Below are 16161 nucleotides of genomic sequence, written 5' to 3'. Positions count from 1 at the left end.
GGTGGAATTATTTTGAAAAAGAGCTCACAGTTTGTAGGGCAGCAAGTGAAACAGGTAGAGTTTTAAGCCGAAGAGTGTTGAAATACCACACTTCTAATGAAAAAATTTTGCACTAAGGGAAAAGTATTTTTCTGTTTTTTCAGGTTGTTTGCATAATATGTTTGACAACACTTAATATTTTTCACTTTCACTGCTTCTCCTGGGTTAGCAGTCAGTTTGTTCCTGTTTGTGTGAATTTTTCATACGGTGACAGACTAAAAGAAACATTTCCAAAGGACTGAAAAAGATGATTGCACAGGCACAAAAGTTGGCAGGATAACTAAGAAACAGGAACAGGACATAAAACTATATTTAATACTGTCCATAGTTCAATTTTCAATTGATGATATCACTGTAAGTTCTTCCTCATTTGCTTAATAGAATCAGAGAAACACATGATGGAAAAGACCCATTCATTCCTGTAGCCTGCTGGCAAAATCCTCTTTTTAAAACATACCCAGCAGCAATTGATCCAGATGTATTGATTCATACACCAGTTAAATGTATATGTTACCAGATGCAAGCAAAAAGTTAAGACTGTTTCAGCCTGTGGTTGGATTTTAACCAGAGATTCTTGAAATAAAGACATTTGCATCATGGCTGTTGCTAGGGGTTAGATACACTTCTTGCTACTCCACTAGAATCTTCCTTAAGTGCTCTGATTTTCAGAGATACTCAAGAAAGACTAGTTTCATGGTGCCACGGAGTTTTCCTCATTGCCAGAGATAGGCTATAACGCAGCCTGTGTCCTGGATGCATTTGTTGTTGGTAAGACTGGAGCCCATGACGAGTTCAGTGGGGTTGTTCCTTCTGCACTCCCAGATAATGAGAACTCTTAGTGGCAGGTTTGAACCAAGCCTTAGAGTAGGTGTTCATGCTATATATCATTAGCTTATATGTACGTTGGATTTTTTTTGTCTATTCTTTCCTTTCGTTAATTGAATGCATTTTTAATGGCAAGCAGTTAGATAAGATTAAGGTTTAGCATTAGGAATGCATATGCATGCATGCTTTTCTTTCACGCAATGTATTATTTGCAGGGAAAGGAATGCTGCAGAAAGGATAGAAAATGTAATATTACTGTCATAAATGGTATATGATACTCAGTCGCATAAGTGTAACTTTGAATTAGAAATTAAAATATGTTTTCAGTTGCATTATAGAATCTATGGATGGTAACAAGCTTCAGGAACTAGATAAATAGATTCTATGGAGATCCTGAGCTGCAGGCAGTCAGTCCCTGTTTGTGGCTGTGCGCTGTCATGTGCGGGCAGGTGGGTGGCCCAGAAGCCTCTCCCAGCAGGTCCTGGGAGGCTCCCACTGGACAGGTCATGCTTGTGTCCTAATGAGAAGCAGGGCTGTGAACTAATACTTGGTTTTCCAGTTACCTGTCTCATAGATAATAAGTGGTCCAAAGCGAACTAAACTGGTTATCAGATTATTCTTGAAGTGGGTGCCAGAGCCAGTGCTGGGGGTACTTGTGAGAGAGCAGTGATAGATAATGGCTGGAGCAGTAGCCGAAGAAGAGGGACAAGGCAGGTATCTGGAGAGATTGGTGAGGCTGGGAATGAGAGCCAAGGGTAATGAATGTAGGAGAGGATGCTAGAATTCTAAAAAAGCATGTTACATTTCTTTCTGTTTGATTGCTACTTGCAGTTATAAGGCAAGTTAACTCCAATAAGCAAGAAATTGCCATTTGGTGGTGACAGGAAAGCCTGCATCGCTTTTTCTTACCTTTGGGCACTTGACTTTGGAACTTGAACACTGTTTTAACAGTTTCTTTTCAAGTGTGAATGTCTAAGATTTTTTTATTTGGCTTGTTTTCAAGCAAACTTAAAGTACAAAAGGTTCTACTCTGTGGAACCAGAATAATTCTAGCAGATCCATAAACCTTCTTCTACTTGAGGTGGTGGAGTAACTGACAGAGGTGGTCTGAGGGACAAATGGGGTGTGCACTTAGCCAGGGACTCTCATGCTTGGTGGCAGAAGAAAGGTAAGAATCAAGGTCAGTTCCAGAACATGGAGGTAAATATGCTGTAGTGGCCAGAGACTGCCTCATCTTCCTCACCCACAGCTCCTCCCCTCTGCCTCTGCTTGTCCTGCCTCATGTTGTCCTTTGGCTGGTGACTCTGCCATGCTTAAATCCACAATTACTCCTCTCCCCTGGTTCTCTTCTCTCTCTGCACCCATCTGTACCTCTCCCTTCTCATCTTCTCTCCCTGTTGCCCAAGCATGAACAAAACCAGATTTTCCAGAACTAGCCAAGCGTTGCATGAATTTTCATAGAAATGGCAAAACCATCTCTTTGATACCAAGATGAGTCATTTCCCAGACTTCAAGAGCTCACTCCAAATATTGAGGTTTGGGAGTCCTGAACATATGAGCTTTTTGAAATATTGCTGAATTATATTTTTATTCCCTAATCTTGTTATCAGAAATGGATGAACTTTTATGACTGAAACTTTCTAATGCTGTTCAAGCACTGCATAAATGGAAGTGACAAGCACCTTAGCTGTAGGTGTCACTACAATTAATATAGATCCCCTATACACCCCCATTATAGGGAAAAAAATGTACCTGCCATTGCACAACCTCACACACACATATACTCAATTTTGGTACTACTGGGAGTCACTCTTACCAGCTGAGGAACAGAGAGGACTTAAATTCTGAACGCCTGAGACTTAAGTATGACTCCGTTCCTGACCTTCTCACTGACCTCGGATCAGTTGTTTCACATTTCCCAAGTTACTTCCCTGTGTCAAATTTCCCCACTTTTTAAAGAGCTGTGAATAAACTGTATGACTGAAGTGTTACATGCTTATTCACCCATTTATTCATTCATTTATGTTTTCCTTCTTGAAAATATGGCATAATGTAAGAGATGTGTGTCTCAGATAGCTGTGCTGACCTTGCTGCAAGAGGTTTTAATTTATCAAACCCAAACGTTAATCCCATAGTGGGGAAAAATACACATATGCACTGTCTTCAAAAGAACCCAGTCTGGTATAAAGCAGCTGACAATGTTTATAAATCTGTGCTGTTTCAAATGTTTTCCAGATTCTTTTTTTTCCCTAACTGCAAACACTTATCTTCAGCTGAGTTTTGAGCTAACACCTCCTGCTTGTCACAACTCAGACCCCTCCGCTCACTTTCAGTGAAGTGTTACCCTCCCTCTCATCACAGTTGTGTCACTGGAGAAGGCAGAGTCAGGCACAAGGACTGAAGAGTCGGGAGCGGAGAGTTGAATTTGTTCCTCTAATTCCTGTACTGACTGGAAAGAATGACCTGGTCAAAGGCTTTTTTTTCTCTGATTCCCATGAATTCTCTTAAATCAACTTAAAAAGAAGCCTTGTTGCATTATACTGTCTTGTAGGTAACACATTTTTGTGATTCTTCCTATTAGGCAGTGGTTTTACTTTGTATGTTAAATGTGGTTTGGCTGTTAAGCCTGGATGTTTAGAAGACAACTGACGGTTCAATTGCTAGTTTTAAAACTGGAACTTCGTCTCCCAATTCACAGGTGTTTTTAAAAATCTTACAGTATGAGAAGGCTGCTGGGCTAACAGAGTTGTGTTCGTGTTACCTATACCCTAAAGCTGTGGCTAGATGGAGCCCTGCTTATCACTTTAAATCTTGTGATTTGTGTAAGAGACTTAAAACAGGTTTGGTTTGCGTGAGCGTGGGGCATAGCTGCTCTAGGGCTACCCACAGAAGAATACAGTCTAGTTTGCTTTCGTAGCTGTGTTTTGCTCTGCAAACTTAGTGTCAGTAAGAAAATTAATGCTTTAGATACGTAACGTAAAGCTAAGAAAAGAAAGAAGGTGTGACTTTTACAGTTCTCAGAAAATTAACATATTATAAAGGGGGTGTTTTTGGTGGGTAAGGGAGGTTTTATGTATTGCAGATGAGCTGTATCTCAGTACCAAGTTACAGCGGATGGCACAATCCGTCCTCTGCCACTTGAGAGACTGAAAAATTCTATTCTGAGAACAGCAATGCGTTCCAGCCTTGTCATTGACGTGTGGGGTTATCCACCAGGCATGTGTGGGCAGTGCGATGCATAAGCTTACAAGATACGCGCAAAGTGGAAGTCAGGCTTCCGGCATTCTTGTGAGGCGTGATTAATTCTTGATTCATGCTGGACTGAGCAGAATAAAGGGGCCACAATCCTTGCAGAAGTTATGCACTGAAAGTGGTGTACTGATCCCAACACCTTTTGTTCGTCAGCTTGCAGCTGGAAGTTAGATATACACATTAGAAGTTAGTCAGATTTAGGCTTTTCTCACGCCCAACATTTCCTCACGGAATAATGTTTATAGGTAAAGTTAAAAAGGGGAAAAAGAAGGTAAAAACTCTCTCTCGCTGTAGAGCTGTGTTTATCCCAACCTATTTCTGAGCTCTGCAATGTATTCTGTTGCCAGGAATGTCAGTCAAGCAGGAAAAATTGAAGTTGATTTCTTTTGTGCAACAGCTGCAGAACCAGGAGATGCTGAGGGCAATGGTGAAGAAAGCAGAGCTGGAAATCAATGGCAAAGTGATTGAAACAGTGAAGAGGCTTGAAGATCCTGTGCAGCGACAGCGCAGCCTGGTGGAACAAGAAAGGCAGAAATACCTCAACGAGGAAGAAAAGATTGTAAAGAAGTTATGGTGGGTTGAGAAACCTCTTAGAATTTGTTGCTTTTGCCTGGCTTTTTCTTCCATAAAGTAGCAGCTTTAGTGAAAACTTTAGTTTACTAAAACTTTAAACTTAAAACTAGTAAAACTTCAGTGAAACTGCACCTGTGTATGCTGTTTTAGCTGTGTTTCCTTGCACTCATATTGGCTGTAAAACTGTGTCTGTGTTGTACAAATCACTGGTCCTGACTGGGAGTCCTAAGCACAGCCCACTGGCTAAGTCCCACCAATACAAAGAGTTTCAACCTCTTCAGAAGTCCTCTGTAAAGGGACAGATGACTGTAGGGACCATGACTACCTCCCTGTTCTGAAAGCCTCCCCCTACCCTAGCTCTCCCCTTCAGCTTTATGTATTAAGCTTTAGGGAAGGAGGGAGGAATTTCCTCAAGAACAAATGGATGCGAAGGAAGGTAATGAGTTTGGCTTTAAGTATGAAAATCAGATTTCAATACTAAGTGCTTTGGCTATTGCATGGGAGAGGTAGGGGAAGCTCATAAATAGAGAACTGAAGTTTAATTGCAGTCAGCAATGCCAGTCTCCATCTAAAATTTACTCACTGCAATTTCTGTACACTTAACTGCAGATAAAAATACTTTTCTTTTTTTGCTGTTGTGTAAAGGCTCTTTGTAAGACTCTTCTTTTCCCCAAAACTTTGGCCTACCAGGACTGGTTTTAGTCCATGTTCAGAGTCAGCAGGAGGCAAGATGAAGCTGAAATCAATAAACAATTTAACTAGTTCTACCACTCATATTTGTAAGACGCTATATAACTAATTATTTCTCATTACTGCATTTAGTTCACACCTGAAGAATGACTCCATAATGGAGTGAAATTTTATAGTCAGCTTGTCATTGGAAATGATGATTGAAGAGCCATACGAGTACAGTTATTGACAGCTAAGGAGAGTAAATCTTTCCTGTTGATCAATGTGTTTTCAGATGAATAAGATTTGTAATAAAAATGACGCATCTGTAAAGACAAAGTAGAATGTTACTAAGGGAGCGTATGTTTTCTGTGAAGAAAAGTTTAATGTGTAGTAATAGTCCATGCTGGTGTATATAAGCCTCTCAGCTGGTTTGTAGTCTTAAATAACATTGTGTTGTAGTCTTGAGTAATTACCCCCCTGTTCATCTGACTACAATGCTGTAAGTTCAACAGCTGATGGCTGTTAATAATGAAGAGCATACATCACAAAATTACACATCAAATGCCACTGGCGGTATTCAGGAAAAGGTTAAAGTTCTATATAGGCACTTTCAATTAAGCTGATCCCAGTGCAGATGTATAAACAAATGCAAAGCAACGGAGCAAAAAATTTACCATTTCTTAGTCTTTCTACTGTTGCCCTCTTGACCTTTCTTAAATCATAGGACTAAATCAGTAGACTGGCTTCATGCAAGACAAGGGAGGTTAAGGATTTCTGCAATACTTATGGAAGTGTGTTTACTACTCTGAAGTGGTAAATCTCAGCTTAAAAAGCTCTCCTTTCTGCAATTCTGAAGATTATTGCTGAGAAATAAAAAAATAAAAATATTGGCAGTTTCATGTTGTAATCAGCAGAAATGTCGGTGTACATTTCAGAGCAAGTTTTCTGTTGAGCAGCTATTCATGATGGTGCCTACAGAATTGTGCCCGTGTGTGTCACAGCTGTAGCAGGATTACAGTTCAGAGATATCTAATGAAGACTAAGGAACACTGTTAAATGTAGTGTTTATTCACAGTTCTAACAGTGAAATACAGAATTAACTGGGGAGGTTTTTTTCTGTCATCTAGGCTTTTGGTTCAACATTAGAGATATCATACAGGACACTTTCGGGGTTGTAGGTACTAGCCTTAAAATTTACCAGACGAAGGACAAATTATGATGATATGACACATTGACTAATGAAGTATTTATGTTGTGAGGAGCATGTTACAGGTATGACTACTATATGTTGTAGATTATCGTAAGCATTTTAATAGAGGGGGGTTTATAAGCACAATATTTAAATTGTAACCACATCCAAGCTGTCTAATTGGATATGATCTACAGTAAGTTACAATTTATATTTTTGTTAGGAAAAGTATCAGACTTTTTTATAAGAATAACCGTGCTCAGTAAAAACAAAACTCCACTTAGCGGTCTCAGAGAGTCACTGCTAGCAAATACTTGGAAAGGATATAAGAACATGGCAAAATGCTCAGAATGCTTCTCCTTGCTTTTAATGACTTGTAGCTCAGGGATTTTCCGAGTCAGAGATGGTATCTTCATATGCAAAAGCTCTGCATGGATTGTTTACTTTTCATGAACTTACGCATTTTTTAAAATTTATGTAAACATGGTTGTGTACAGCATCTAGGCGCAATGAATTCTATAGAGTAATTCTTTTTTGGTTAGAAAGAACCTCTTTTTGTTTGTTTTTGAATCTTTAATCTATCAGTCAATCCCCAAACTCTTAAATTATGCATGGTAGAATATTCACCCGCTCCATGCTAGTCATGATGTTACAGACGCTCCCCATTCCGTCTTCTGATCATGCCTTTTCCAGCCTGAAAAGTGCTGGTCTGCTTAGTTACTCCTCTTCTAGAAGCCATTCTATACATTTTGCCATCCTATTGCCTTTCTGTATGCCCTTCCTAACCCTAGTGTACATCTGTGAGATGAGAATGGGGAGAGAGGAGAGCCCTGCAATGGCTATATCTGATGTAGGCACACCATGACTTCATGCCGTGGTGTGATGATGGTCCCCCGTCCTCATGTTCAACATGAGCTTTCCATTACAAATCCAACATCTCACTCACGAGGGATGATTATCAGTTAGTTCAAAGTTCGTTATTGTGTATAAAAATGTACATTTTGGGGAACTTGTTTGGTTTAGGTGGGGTTGGTTTTGTTTTTATTTTTCCTCTTCTCATGAGCATTACTTTACATTTATTAGGAGTTTATCTAATCCTTGGTTTTTTCCTGGTCAATTAGTATCAGATGGTCCATCTGCAGCCCTTACAGTCACCTTTCATTTTCATTCCCCTGAATAACTGAATATCCTTTTGAGATTTTTTTACTATACTATTCATCCTCTTTTCTAAATAATTTATAATATGTTGAAAAGCATCAGCCCTACCACCGATCCCTGTGGAACCCACCAGCAAACTACATTCATTGAGTAAGCTGTTCATTGATCCCTTCCCTTTACTTCCTGTACTTTATCCATGAGAGAATTTCCTCTCTTGTCCCATGGCAACTTTGCTTTCTGGAAAGCTTTTGCTCAAATACCTTGCTGAAAGCCTTTTGGGCTATAGCTTTTCCCCATGCTTTTGTTATTTCCTTGTGTATTTGTGAGACTTAACCTTCTCTTTACACAAATCCCATTAATTCCTCCCTAACAGAGCGTATTTATCCATTGGTCCACTAATTCTTTATTGTTTGTTCTTTATTTTGGTATCTATTGATTACACCAGCCTGGGTGTCAGTCTCACCAGAGTACAGTTCCCTGGATAGCCCCATCCCCTTTTAAAAAAATTATTTGTGTCGTCTATGACACTTGCCACTACTCTAGTGCCAAAGCAATTTTAATCAAGAAGTTAGAAGCTTAGAGTTAAGAGTTCGACTGTTTCACCCTCGAGTTGCTATTGAATTCCGGGGCAAATACCATCTGATTTGTTACTATTGTTACTATTTGTTACTATTAATTTTATCAGTTCATTTTGTAACCTGTTCTACTGATACTGCAATCTGAGACAGAGCCTCTGATGCTTTTTTGCCTAAAGGCATAAGAGTTTGCCTCGGCTCCCCTGTGGAAAACATAGATGCAAAAAAATAATTTATCTTGTATTAGCCTTCTGAAACTGCATTAAGGTGAGTGTCTTGTTAATTGGGTTTGCTCAGTCCAACCTATAAAGCCAAGTTGTTTCCCCAGTTACAAAATAGAAATGCTGGAGACCGCTGGATCCGTTTCAAACTTTGGCTCCTGAGGGCTGAAGTTTCTTTTCCTTTGTAGTTAGCAACATGAGGCAGTGTAATATGGTATCCCTTGTGTAATTTCAGGATCACTCTTCTTGTTTGATCGCATCAATGTATGGAGTCAAAGGGATTTATGATGACATTTCCATTTCTGCTCAAAGAACAAAGGGGAAAGAAAGCCATTGTCTCCTACCTGGAAGTCTTTCCTTTTTTCCTACATTTCCAACAATCATAAACCTACCAAAACATCGTAACATTGTTCTGTGTTTGTTCCTTTCTCGTCTTTCCACCCATGAACACCCTGGTAGATGGCAATATCTGAGAAGCAGCTTTTGCAGTGCTGATCTACAAAAGGGGCGAGGTGGGGGGGTCGGTGTACCCTGTAATTCCCAAAGTAGCACTGCCTACCTAGCCTGAGTGCCGGTATCAGGGAGGATGCATGACTGTAGAGCACTGTTCTGGAGAGCAGGAGCCTTTGCATTGTACTGAGTGACAGAAAGCCGAATTCTTTTCCAGTTCCTTCCTAGACTGTATCTGTGCCCTTTATTGCAAAAATACCCTGAGAAACGTTCCCGTGCTGCCATCGTGTGGTCCCTTGGATTGTTTCCTGCAAGCATGCTTGTGCTAGTGGAAATCGTGACTCCCCCAGCCTTCCTCAAGGCAGAGTCTTTGGGAGAAGCAGTCTTAAAATGGGAACAGGATCATTTACCTCCACTTGTTCGTGATCTGTTCAGAAGCAACTTATGATTCTTAATTCAAAATTGTTTTATAGCTTCTAAAGTTCTTAGTCTTGGGATTGAAATGAACTCTTTGCCATGTGCACCTGATGTTCAGATCCTGATACTATTTCTGTTTCTCTGTGTATCAGAAGTACTATTGTATTGCCATTTATTGTCCTGTGTGACTGTGCTTCCACTTAAAATTGACCTAAATGTGGAACGGTGCTGCAAGGGATTTTCTCCTTTTTATCCTGTTACTGGCCACGTGCTCCTCTCTTTTTCTCCTCATGTCACCTATCCACAGAGACAGATCTAGGAAGTGACCTGGCTGAAAATAAGTAGTTTTCAGATGTATTTGCATGGCAGTGCTGGCACAAGGGAAACGTGTGGAAATGCAAGACCTGCAGTTGGTGCAGAAAGCAGTCTTCCCCCACCATTTTTCAGGCATTCAGCCCATATCTTGGTTCTCTTACAGCAATTGCAAAACTGCTACCTGAGTGGATGCGAGAAATGAGGCCCAAAACTAGGTTAAAATGAGTAGCTGATTTGTCAGTTCAGAGTTTCCTTTGCATTGTTTTCTACCATGCACTTAAACTGCTTCTCAGAATATTCCTCTTAGTAAATTTGGTATCTTAATAGAGGCGGATTTCTCTTAGAATAAATATTCAAGAGATGATCCTTTTAAGGTATTTGCATGGGTGTTTGTATAGTTGCACATAATGCATTTCCGGGGGCGGCGGGGTTGAGAAATTTTTAAGCTTCTGTGTGGAAACTCCAGCTAAAGCAATGTGGTCCCAACCTTAAATGGAAAAGAAGTGGCTCTCCCCAAAACAAAAATAAAGTCTACGTGTCTGAAGGAATGTGAAAATTTATGTGAAGTATGGAAGCACTGGAAAAAATATTGGGAAAGGTAATAAGGAAGCACCAGATGGAGCCAGAGGAAGCATGGGACAGCACTGGTTGGAAAAAACATCTGAAGTGATTCATTCTTGAATCCAAATGCTGAGCGACAGCTGCACACAATGCACACTTGCTGTTTCAGTCTGGCTATTCGTGGAAACAGGACCCTGTATCCTGTCTAGCAGGACCCATCAGATAAACAGGGTTGCATCAAGGGGCCATTAGTGCCAGTTTTTGGGTTGCTAGTTCACTGTTGGGCATTCCTTTGCATGTCATCAGCAATGAGAAAACGCAAGGTGCAAACCAGTACTGGATGTAGTGGTAGAGTGTGTCTGTACCCTTCTATGATTTGCATCCCCAGAGGGCTGGCTGTTAGACGTGTTTCACCACCCCGCCTGCCCTTTGTAGTGCAGCTGCCCTGAGGTCAATATGTGCTCTGTACATCTGCAGCCTATCAGAGAAATCACAGTGTGAGTGTCCAGCATCCTCACCTCCCCTCACGGTACCCTGCTGTTTTTTCAGCCTGTGGTGTCAGATTTAAAGATGCCAAAGTTGAGGTTTCTGGTTTAGTTTAATCCATTCATTTACACATATTTGATTGTAATGTGAAAGACATGCTTACATTTTATGTCCACTTTTTTTGTTTTGCCAGTGAGCTGGAAGCATTTGTTGAAGACCTGAAGAGGGACTCCACTGCTTCCAGCAAGACAGTTACACTGAAAGATGTTGAAGATGGAGCCTTTCTTTTGCGTCAAGTGGGAGAAGCTGTTGCCACCCTGAAAGGTATGTACTTTTCCTTTTTACTTTTGGTTCTTCTCTTTTAACCACAGTGGCTGTGAACAGTTTTGCCTTTGATCTGGGGGCATTAACTTTCACTTCCAAAAGGACTTAAAGTTGGGATTAAGGAGCATGTTGCATGGTCCCTGGAGAGAGGTAGACACTCAACTATTTAACATTCCCACCATCATCCATTTCTCCCCAGGGTTTTTATCATTTCCTCTTGAACTCCACAGTTGTTGTCTTTGCAGGAGAGTTCCCGACATTGCAGAACAAAATGCGTGCGATCCTCCGGATTGAGGTAGAAGCCGTGAGGTTCCTAAAGGAAGAACCACACAAGCTAGACAGCTTGCTGAAACGTGTGCGCAGCATGACCGATATCCTTACCATGCTCAGGAGGTGATTTTTTTTCTTCACAATGAAAGAATTTCCTCAAGGAGGGCTGGACAGCTTTTGGGTTTGCGTTCTACTCCTCTCCCCAGGCAATTTTGAGAAATGCAACTCTCTTGCAGTATTTTATAGATTATTTCTAGAGCCCTCTCAAAGGAAATCAAATTAGCCTTTTCTGTGCTCTGTGCAGTGGCTCTGTTCTGACCAACAGCCCCAGTCATCGAGATCTTGTGGTTGAAACTAGCTTCCTCTTAACTCAACACTTCCAGATTTGGAAAGTACTGGATGAGAAAGCTTACAGAGTGGCATCAGTCCCATATCTGAGCTAATTAACTGTAGGCATTTACAGCAATCTAAGTTAATAGAAATATTCTCTGACACTGAAACATGCATCCCCAAAAATGTAACAGTAAGAAATAAAACAGGAAAATATTCTACAAGTGGATAAAGATATCCTAAACCTTCTGAAAGAAAGAAATGTTTTTCAATATGCATGTGAATTCATGCAAATTCTTTATTCTGTTCTTTGCAAGGAAGATGCGTTAGAGAAAGTTGAAATATTAGCTAAAATTTGTGTCCACTAAGTGCCAGTGTTTAGCTATGTTTGTCAGAATATGAGATCAGCAAATGACTGCTGATTTATTTGAGGCCATATGCATTGGATTTAATTCCTACTCAGAACCAGTGAATCAGGACAAACTATCCATGGTGGTAGTCTCAATTTTACTTCAATTACAAAAAAATGTAAGTCATAAGCCTATTGTTGCTACCATTATTCTAAGGAATGTAGGGTTGTCATTGTTTCCATATATCCTGGAGCATATGTAAAATGGATTTGCCAGTACTGGCAGATGGATAAAGTGTTTATATAACAGGTCGTCTAAGAGCCGTCACTTATTTTTCCTTGTAGATAAACATCTATATCCTTTCATATTAGTTTCCTTTTCTTAAAAAGGACTACAGTTATTTCCTGTCTCGCCCTATTTGGGAAAAAACCCCAATAAGCTATGCATGCCAAAGTTTTACCAAAAGTAATTTTTTTTGCAGCAAAATTACGTATAAAGCCTCATAAACTCTGTTTCAGTAATGGAAAAAATGATGGCATTTGATGGCTAGCTACGCTTCAAAGCTCAGCCATTTCACAGCTAGCTGCCAGAAATAGTTGTCTCTCTACATCCTCAGCTCATTCTACTCCAAACTCTTGACAGACAAGACTTTTGTGAAGTATTATTTGAAGGCTTTGTTTTGGCAATTTGCCAGACTGCTACCTCACATTCTATGTAACTACCACTTTCTGTGCTAATAGTCCCGGAACATCTTGTTTAGCTAGATACAGTATATAAAATTTAAGTCAACTGATTTCCATTCTCCCTCTAAAATCAACCCACTGTAACTCATGGTTTGATCAAAAAGCGCCAGTACATCCATGAAGGTTTGTAAACATTTTAAAAGGCAAAAACATCCTAATTAGAGTGGCCTCTTTAAAACTCTGAGTCCCTGACTCTGAGAGAAAGCTATAAAATCACACAACTGAGAGCATCAGGAAGAAAAACCCACCATTTTGATGTTTTTGATATAGGTGCTTTTCCCTTGCAAAAGTTTATTGTTAAGTATTGCTCATGACTCGCCTGTATGCTAACTATGTGCCACGCTGTTGTGTTCAATTTGGCTGGGCAGACATGTTACAGAAGGACTGTTGAGGGGTGTGGATCCATCCCAAGCTGTGCAGTACCCTGCTATGGAAAAGGCCACTGCAGCTGACGCTCTGAAAAACCAGGAGGAGCTCAAGCATGCCCAGGGACATGCACAGCAAAACCTCACAGCAATCACATCAGAGTCCCAGGTGTCGTCAGTCAAATCAGAAGTCATCCCCTTCTCAACAATGACGGTCCATCATGTGCAGAGCTCGCCTGTTGTTATCCATCAGTCTCAGCACTCATCAGCCCTGGTCAACCATGCCCAGGGTACACCCACTACAGCCAGCCACAGCGAAGGCGTGCCGGTGGGTGGCCACCTCTCAGCCACCCCACCAGCCCCCCCGCAAGAGCCCACAACAGGATCCCAGCCCACACAAGCCACGCCAGCACCACAGGTCTCTGTCAATGGCACCACCATGCAAAGTCTTTTCATTGAGGAAATTCACAGTGCAAGTACCAGAAACCGAGCTGTATCAATTGAGGTACGGTGTATCCTGCTCAAACAGTTGTCCTCTCTTTGGGTCTGAGCTCCCAGGCTCACTCTGGAGACTGCAGGTGGGATTTTTCAAATGCATTCTGGGGATTTATATGCTTAACCCCTAACTACACCGTGCACTTCTGAAGATACCCTCTGATTTTAAATGCAACAGGATAATAACATGTAACCAAAATGAGTAACTGTGTTTTTTAAATATTTTTATTAAAAAAATATTCTTTGTTAGAATACCTTATTTTTGAACAATAACATATGATTCTCTGGCAACACTTGCATCAGTGGATTTCATTCACTCTTTGAATCTTCATATCCCTCATTATGGAAAGGTAAAAGTTAAAGAGTGTAAGAGTGTGAAGTTCCAGTGGTTTCACATAGAGCACAAGTGCACTCTCATATCTTATTACAGACAGGCACTTTAATCACCAGTATGATATAGTAAGGCAGTGACCCAGATTTAAATTTTGCCTTTGTTCCTTTATTGAGCAGTGGCCACTGTCAGTCTGTCGTGTGTTTGTGCCATATCTAGCACAATGGAAGTCAAAACCAGTGTACAATTAGTGTTGATATATTTCCTCTAGCTGCTGACTACAGCTGAAAGAATCTGTCCATATTGACCTATAATGTTTACACATGGATTTTTTTTAAGTAAGTGATCATAACAGAAATCAGAGAAATAAATAGGTGCTTTACTGTTTTTGTCTAGAAAGCTGAAAAGAAATGGGAAGAGAAAAGACAAAACCTCGATCACTATAATGGAAAGGAATTTGAAAAGCTCTTGGAAGAGGCTCAGGCCAATATAATGAAGTCAATTCCTAACCTGGAGATGCCTCCCCAGCCAGCAGCTGTACCTAAAGGGGATGCAGTTGAAAAGCTGGAAGTGTCAGGTAAGGTTTGCTAGAGTAAATGGTGCTAAAGAATCGCGTATCTGGAAAAGAGAGGTTATTTTTCCTACTTTCTAGAATGGTTTCAGTTTACAGATTTCTGTGTTCTTGATCATACCTGTGAGTATGTCCCTGAGGAATAATGCAGGTCCTGTGGACAGGATGCAGGATTTTGCAGATGCCGGTGGGGGTAACCAGCTGAACACAAATATCCCCATATTGCACCTGAGAGAGTGAGTTTGTCCTCTGGAGATAAAGACTCCTCATGAGCAGGAGAGTAAGAGTACACCTTACTTTTGACAGAGATGAGAGTACCTGTATACTATGCCGTATCTATATCTAGTATACTGTGTTCAGTTTTGCACTTAGAAGTTTAGCATTACAGAGAGCTCTGGAAAGAACCACAAAGAGTTTGAGCACAAATGATCTTACCATCAGAAAACGAAAAAGCTCTTTTTGTAGATATATTTCTGATCAAAAGAAGATCAATACATGCCTGAGGTTTCTGAGGGTAAGGAGGCCTTTTAACTTTGCAGAACATGTTCCGACAAGTTCTAGCAATTGGAAGCTGAAGCTAGAAAAAGCCACATATTAAAAATTAGCTGTCAAATCTTAACATTTAGAGTAACTAATCACTGAAGTTTAATTATGAACATAAGAGATTCTCTGCCATTTCAAATCTTTAAGCAATACTATTTTTCTTTCTGAAAGGCTGCTCAGGCACAAACTCTGTGCATGATGCAAGACCTGCTTAAAGAAATCCTTGAACCTATGATGTTAAGTGAAAAGTCAGACTATTTGATCTTAATGATCCTTGCTAACTTCATAATCTAAAACTGTAAATACAACCAATGTTTTGGATGAATCCTTCAGAGGTCTGAAAATCATAGAATGATAGAATCATGGAATGGTTTAGGTTAGAAAGGACCTTAAAGATCATCTAGTTCCAACCCCCCTACCATGGGCAGGGACACCTTCCGCTAGACCAGGTTGCTCAAAGCCCCGTCCAACCTGGCCTTGAACACTTCCAGGGTTGGGGCATTCACAACTTCTCTGGGCAACCTGTTCCAGTGCCTCACCACCCTCATGGTGAAGAATTTCTTCCCAATATCTTATCTAAATCTCCCCTCTTTCACTTTAAAGCCATTACCCCTTGTCCTATCACTACATGCCCTTGCAAAAAGTCCCTCTCCAGCTTTCTTGTAGGCCCCCTTCAGGTACTGGAAGGCAGCTATAAGGTCCCCCCGGCGCCTTCTCTTCTCCAGGCTGAGCAACCCCAGCTCTCTCAGCTTGTCCTCATAGGAGAGGTGCTCCAGCCCTCTGATCATCTTCACAGCCCTCCTCTGGACTTACTCCAACAGGTCCATGTCCTTCTTAGATTGGGGGCCCAGAGCTGGATGCAGGATTCCAGGTGGGGTCTCATGAGAGCAGAGTAGAGGGGGAGAATCACCTCTGTCCACCTGCTGGTCACGCTTCTTTTGGTGCAGCCCAGGATACGGTTGGCTTTCTGGGCTGCAAGCGCACATTGCTGGGTCTTGTTGAGCTTCTCAGCAACTAAAACCCCCAAGTCCTTCTCCTCAGGGCTGCTTTCAATCCATTCTCTGCCCAGCCTGTATTTGTGCTTGGGATTGCCCTGACCCATGTGC

The 16161-nt window shown here is 41.0% G+C and overlaps 1 protein-coding gene across 3 annotated transcripts in view; it reads left to right on the top strand.

Annotated features, from left to right (window-relative positions):
• KIAA1217 (KIAA1217 ortholog) overlaps positions 1 to 16161 on the top strand; it is a 191350-nt gene that overhangs the window by 155519 nt on the left and 19670 nt on the right. For all 3 annotated transcript variants that reach the window (XM_059818286.1, XM_059818285.1, XM_059818287.1), the window contains 5 exons: positions 4514 to 4689; positions 10927 to 11057; positions 11303 to 11450; positions 13119 to 13620; positions 14338 to 14518. In XM_059818286.1, the coding sequence (XP_059674269.1) occupies positions 4514 to 4689; positions 10927 to 11057; positions 11303 to 11450; positions 13119 to 13620; positions 14338 to 14518 (1138 nt within the window). The remainder of the gene's footprint in view (positions 1 to 4513; positions 4690 to 10926; positions 11058 to 11302; positions 11451 to 13118; positions 13621 to 14337; positions 14519 to 16161) is intronic.

The sequence above is a fragment of the Gavia stellata genome, chromosome 6 (genome assembly GCF_030936135.1).
Source record: "Gavia stellata isolate bGavSte3 chromosome 6, bGavSte3.hap2, whole genome shotgun sequence".
Taxonomy (NCBI): domain Eukaryota; kingdom Metazoa; phylum Chordata; class Aves; order Gaviiformes; family Gaviidae; genus Gavia; species Gavia stellata.
Note: the sequence above shows the minus strand (reverse complement) of the source record. Positions and strands in the feature narration are given on the sequence as shown.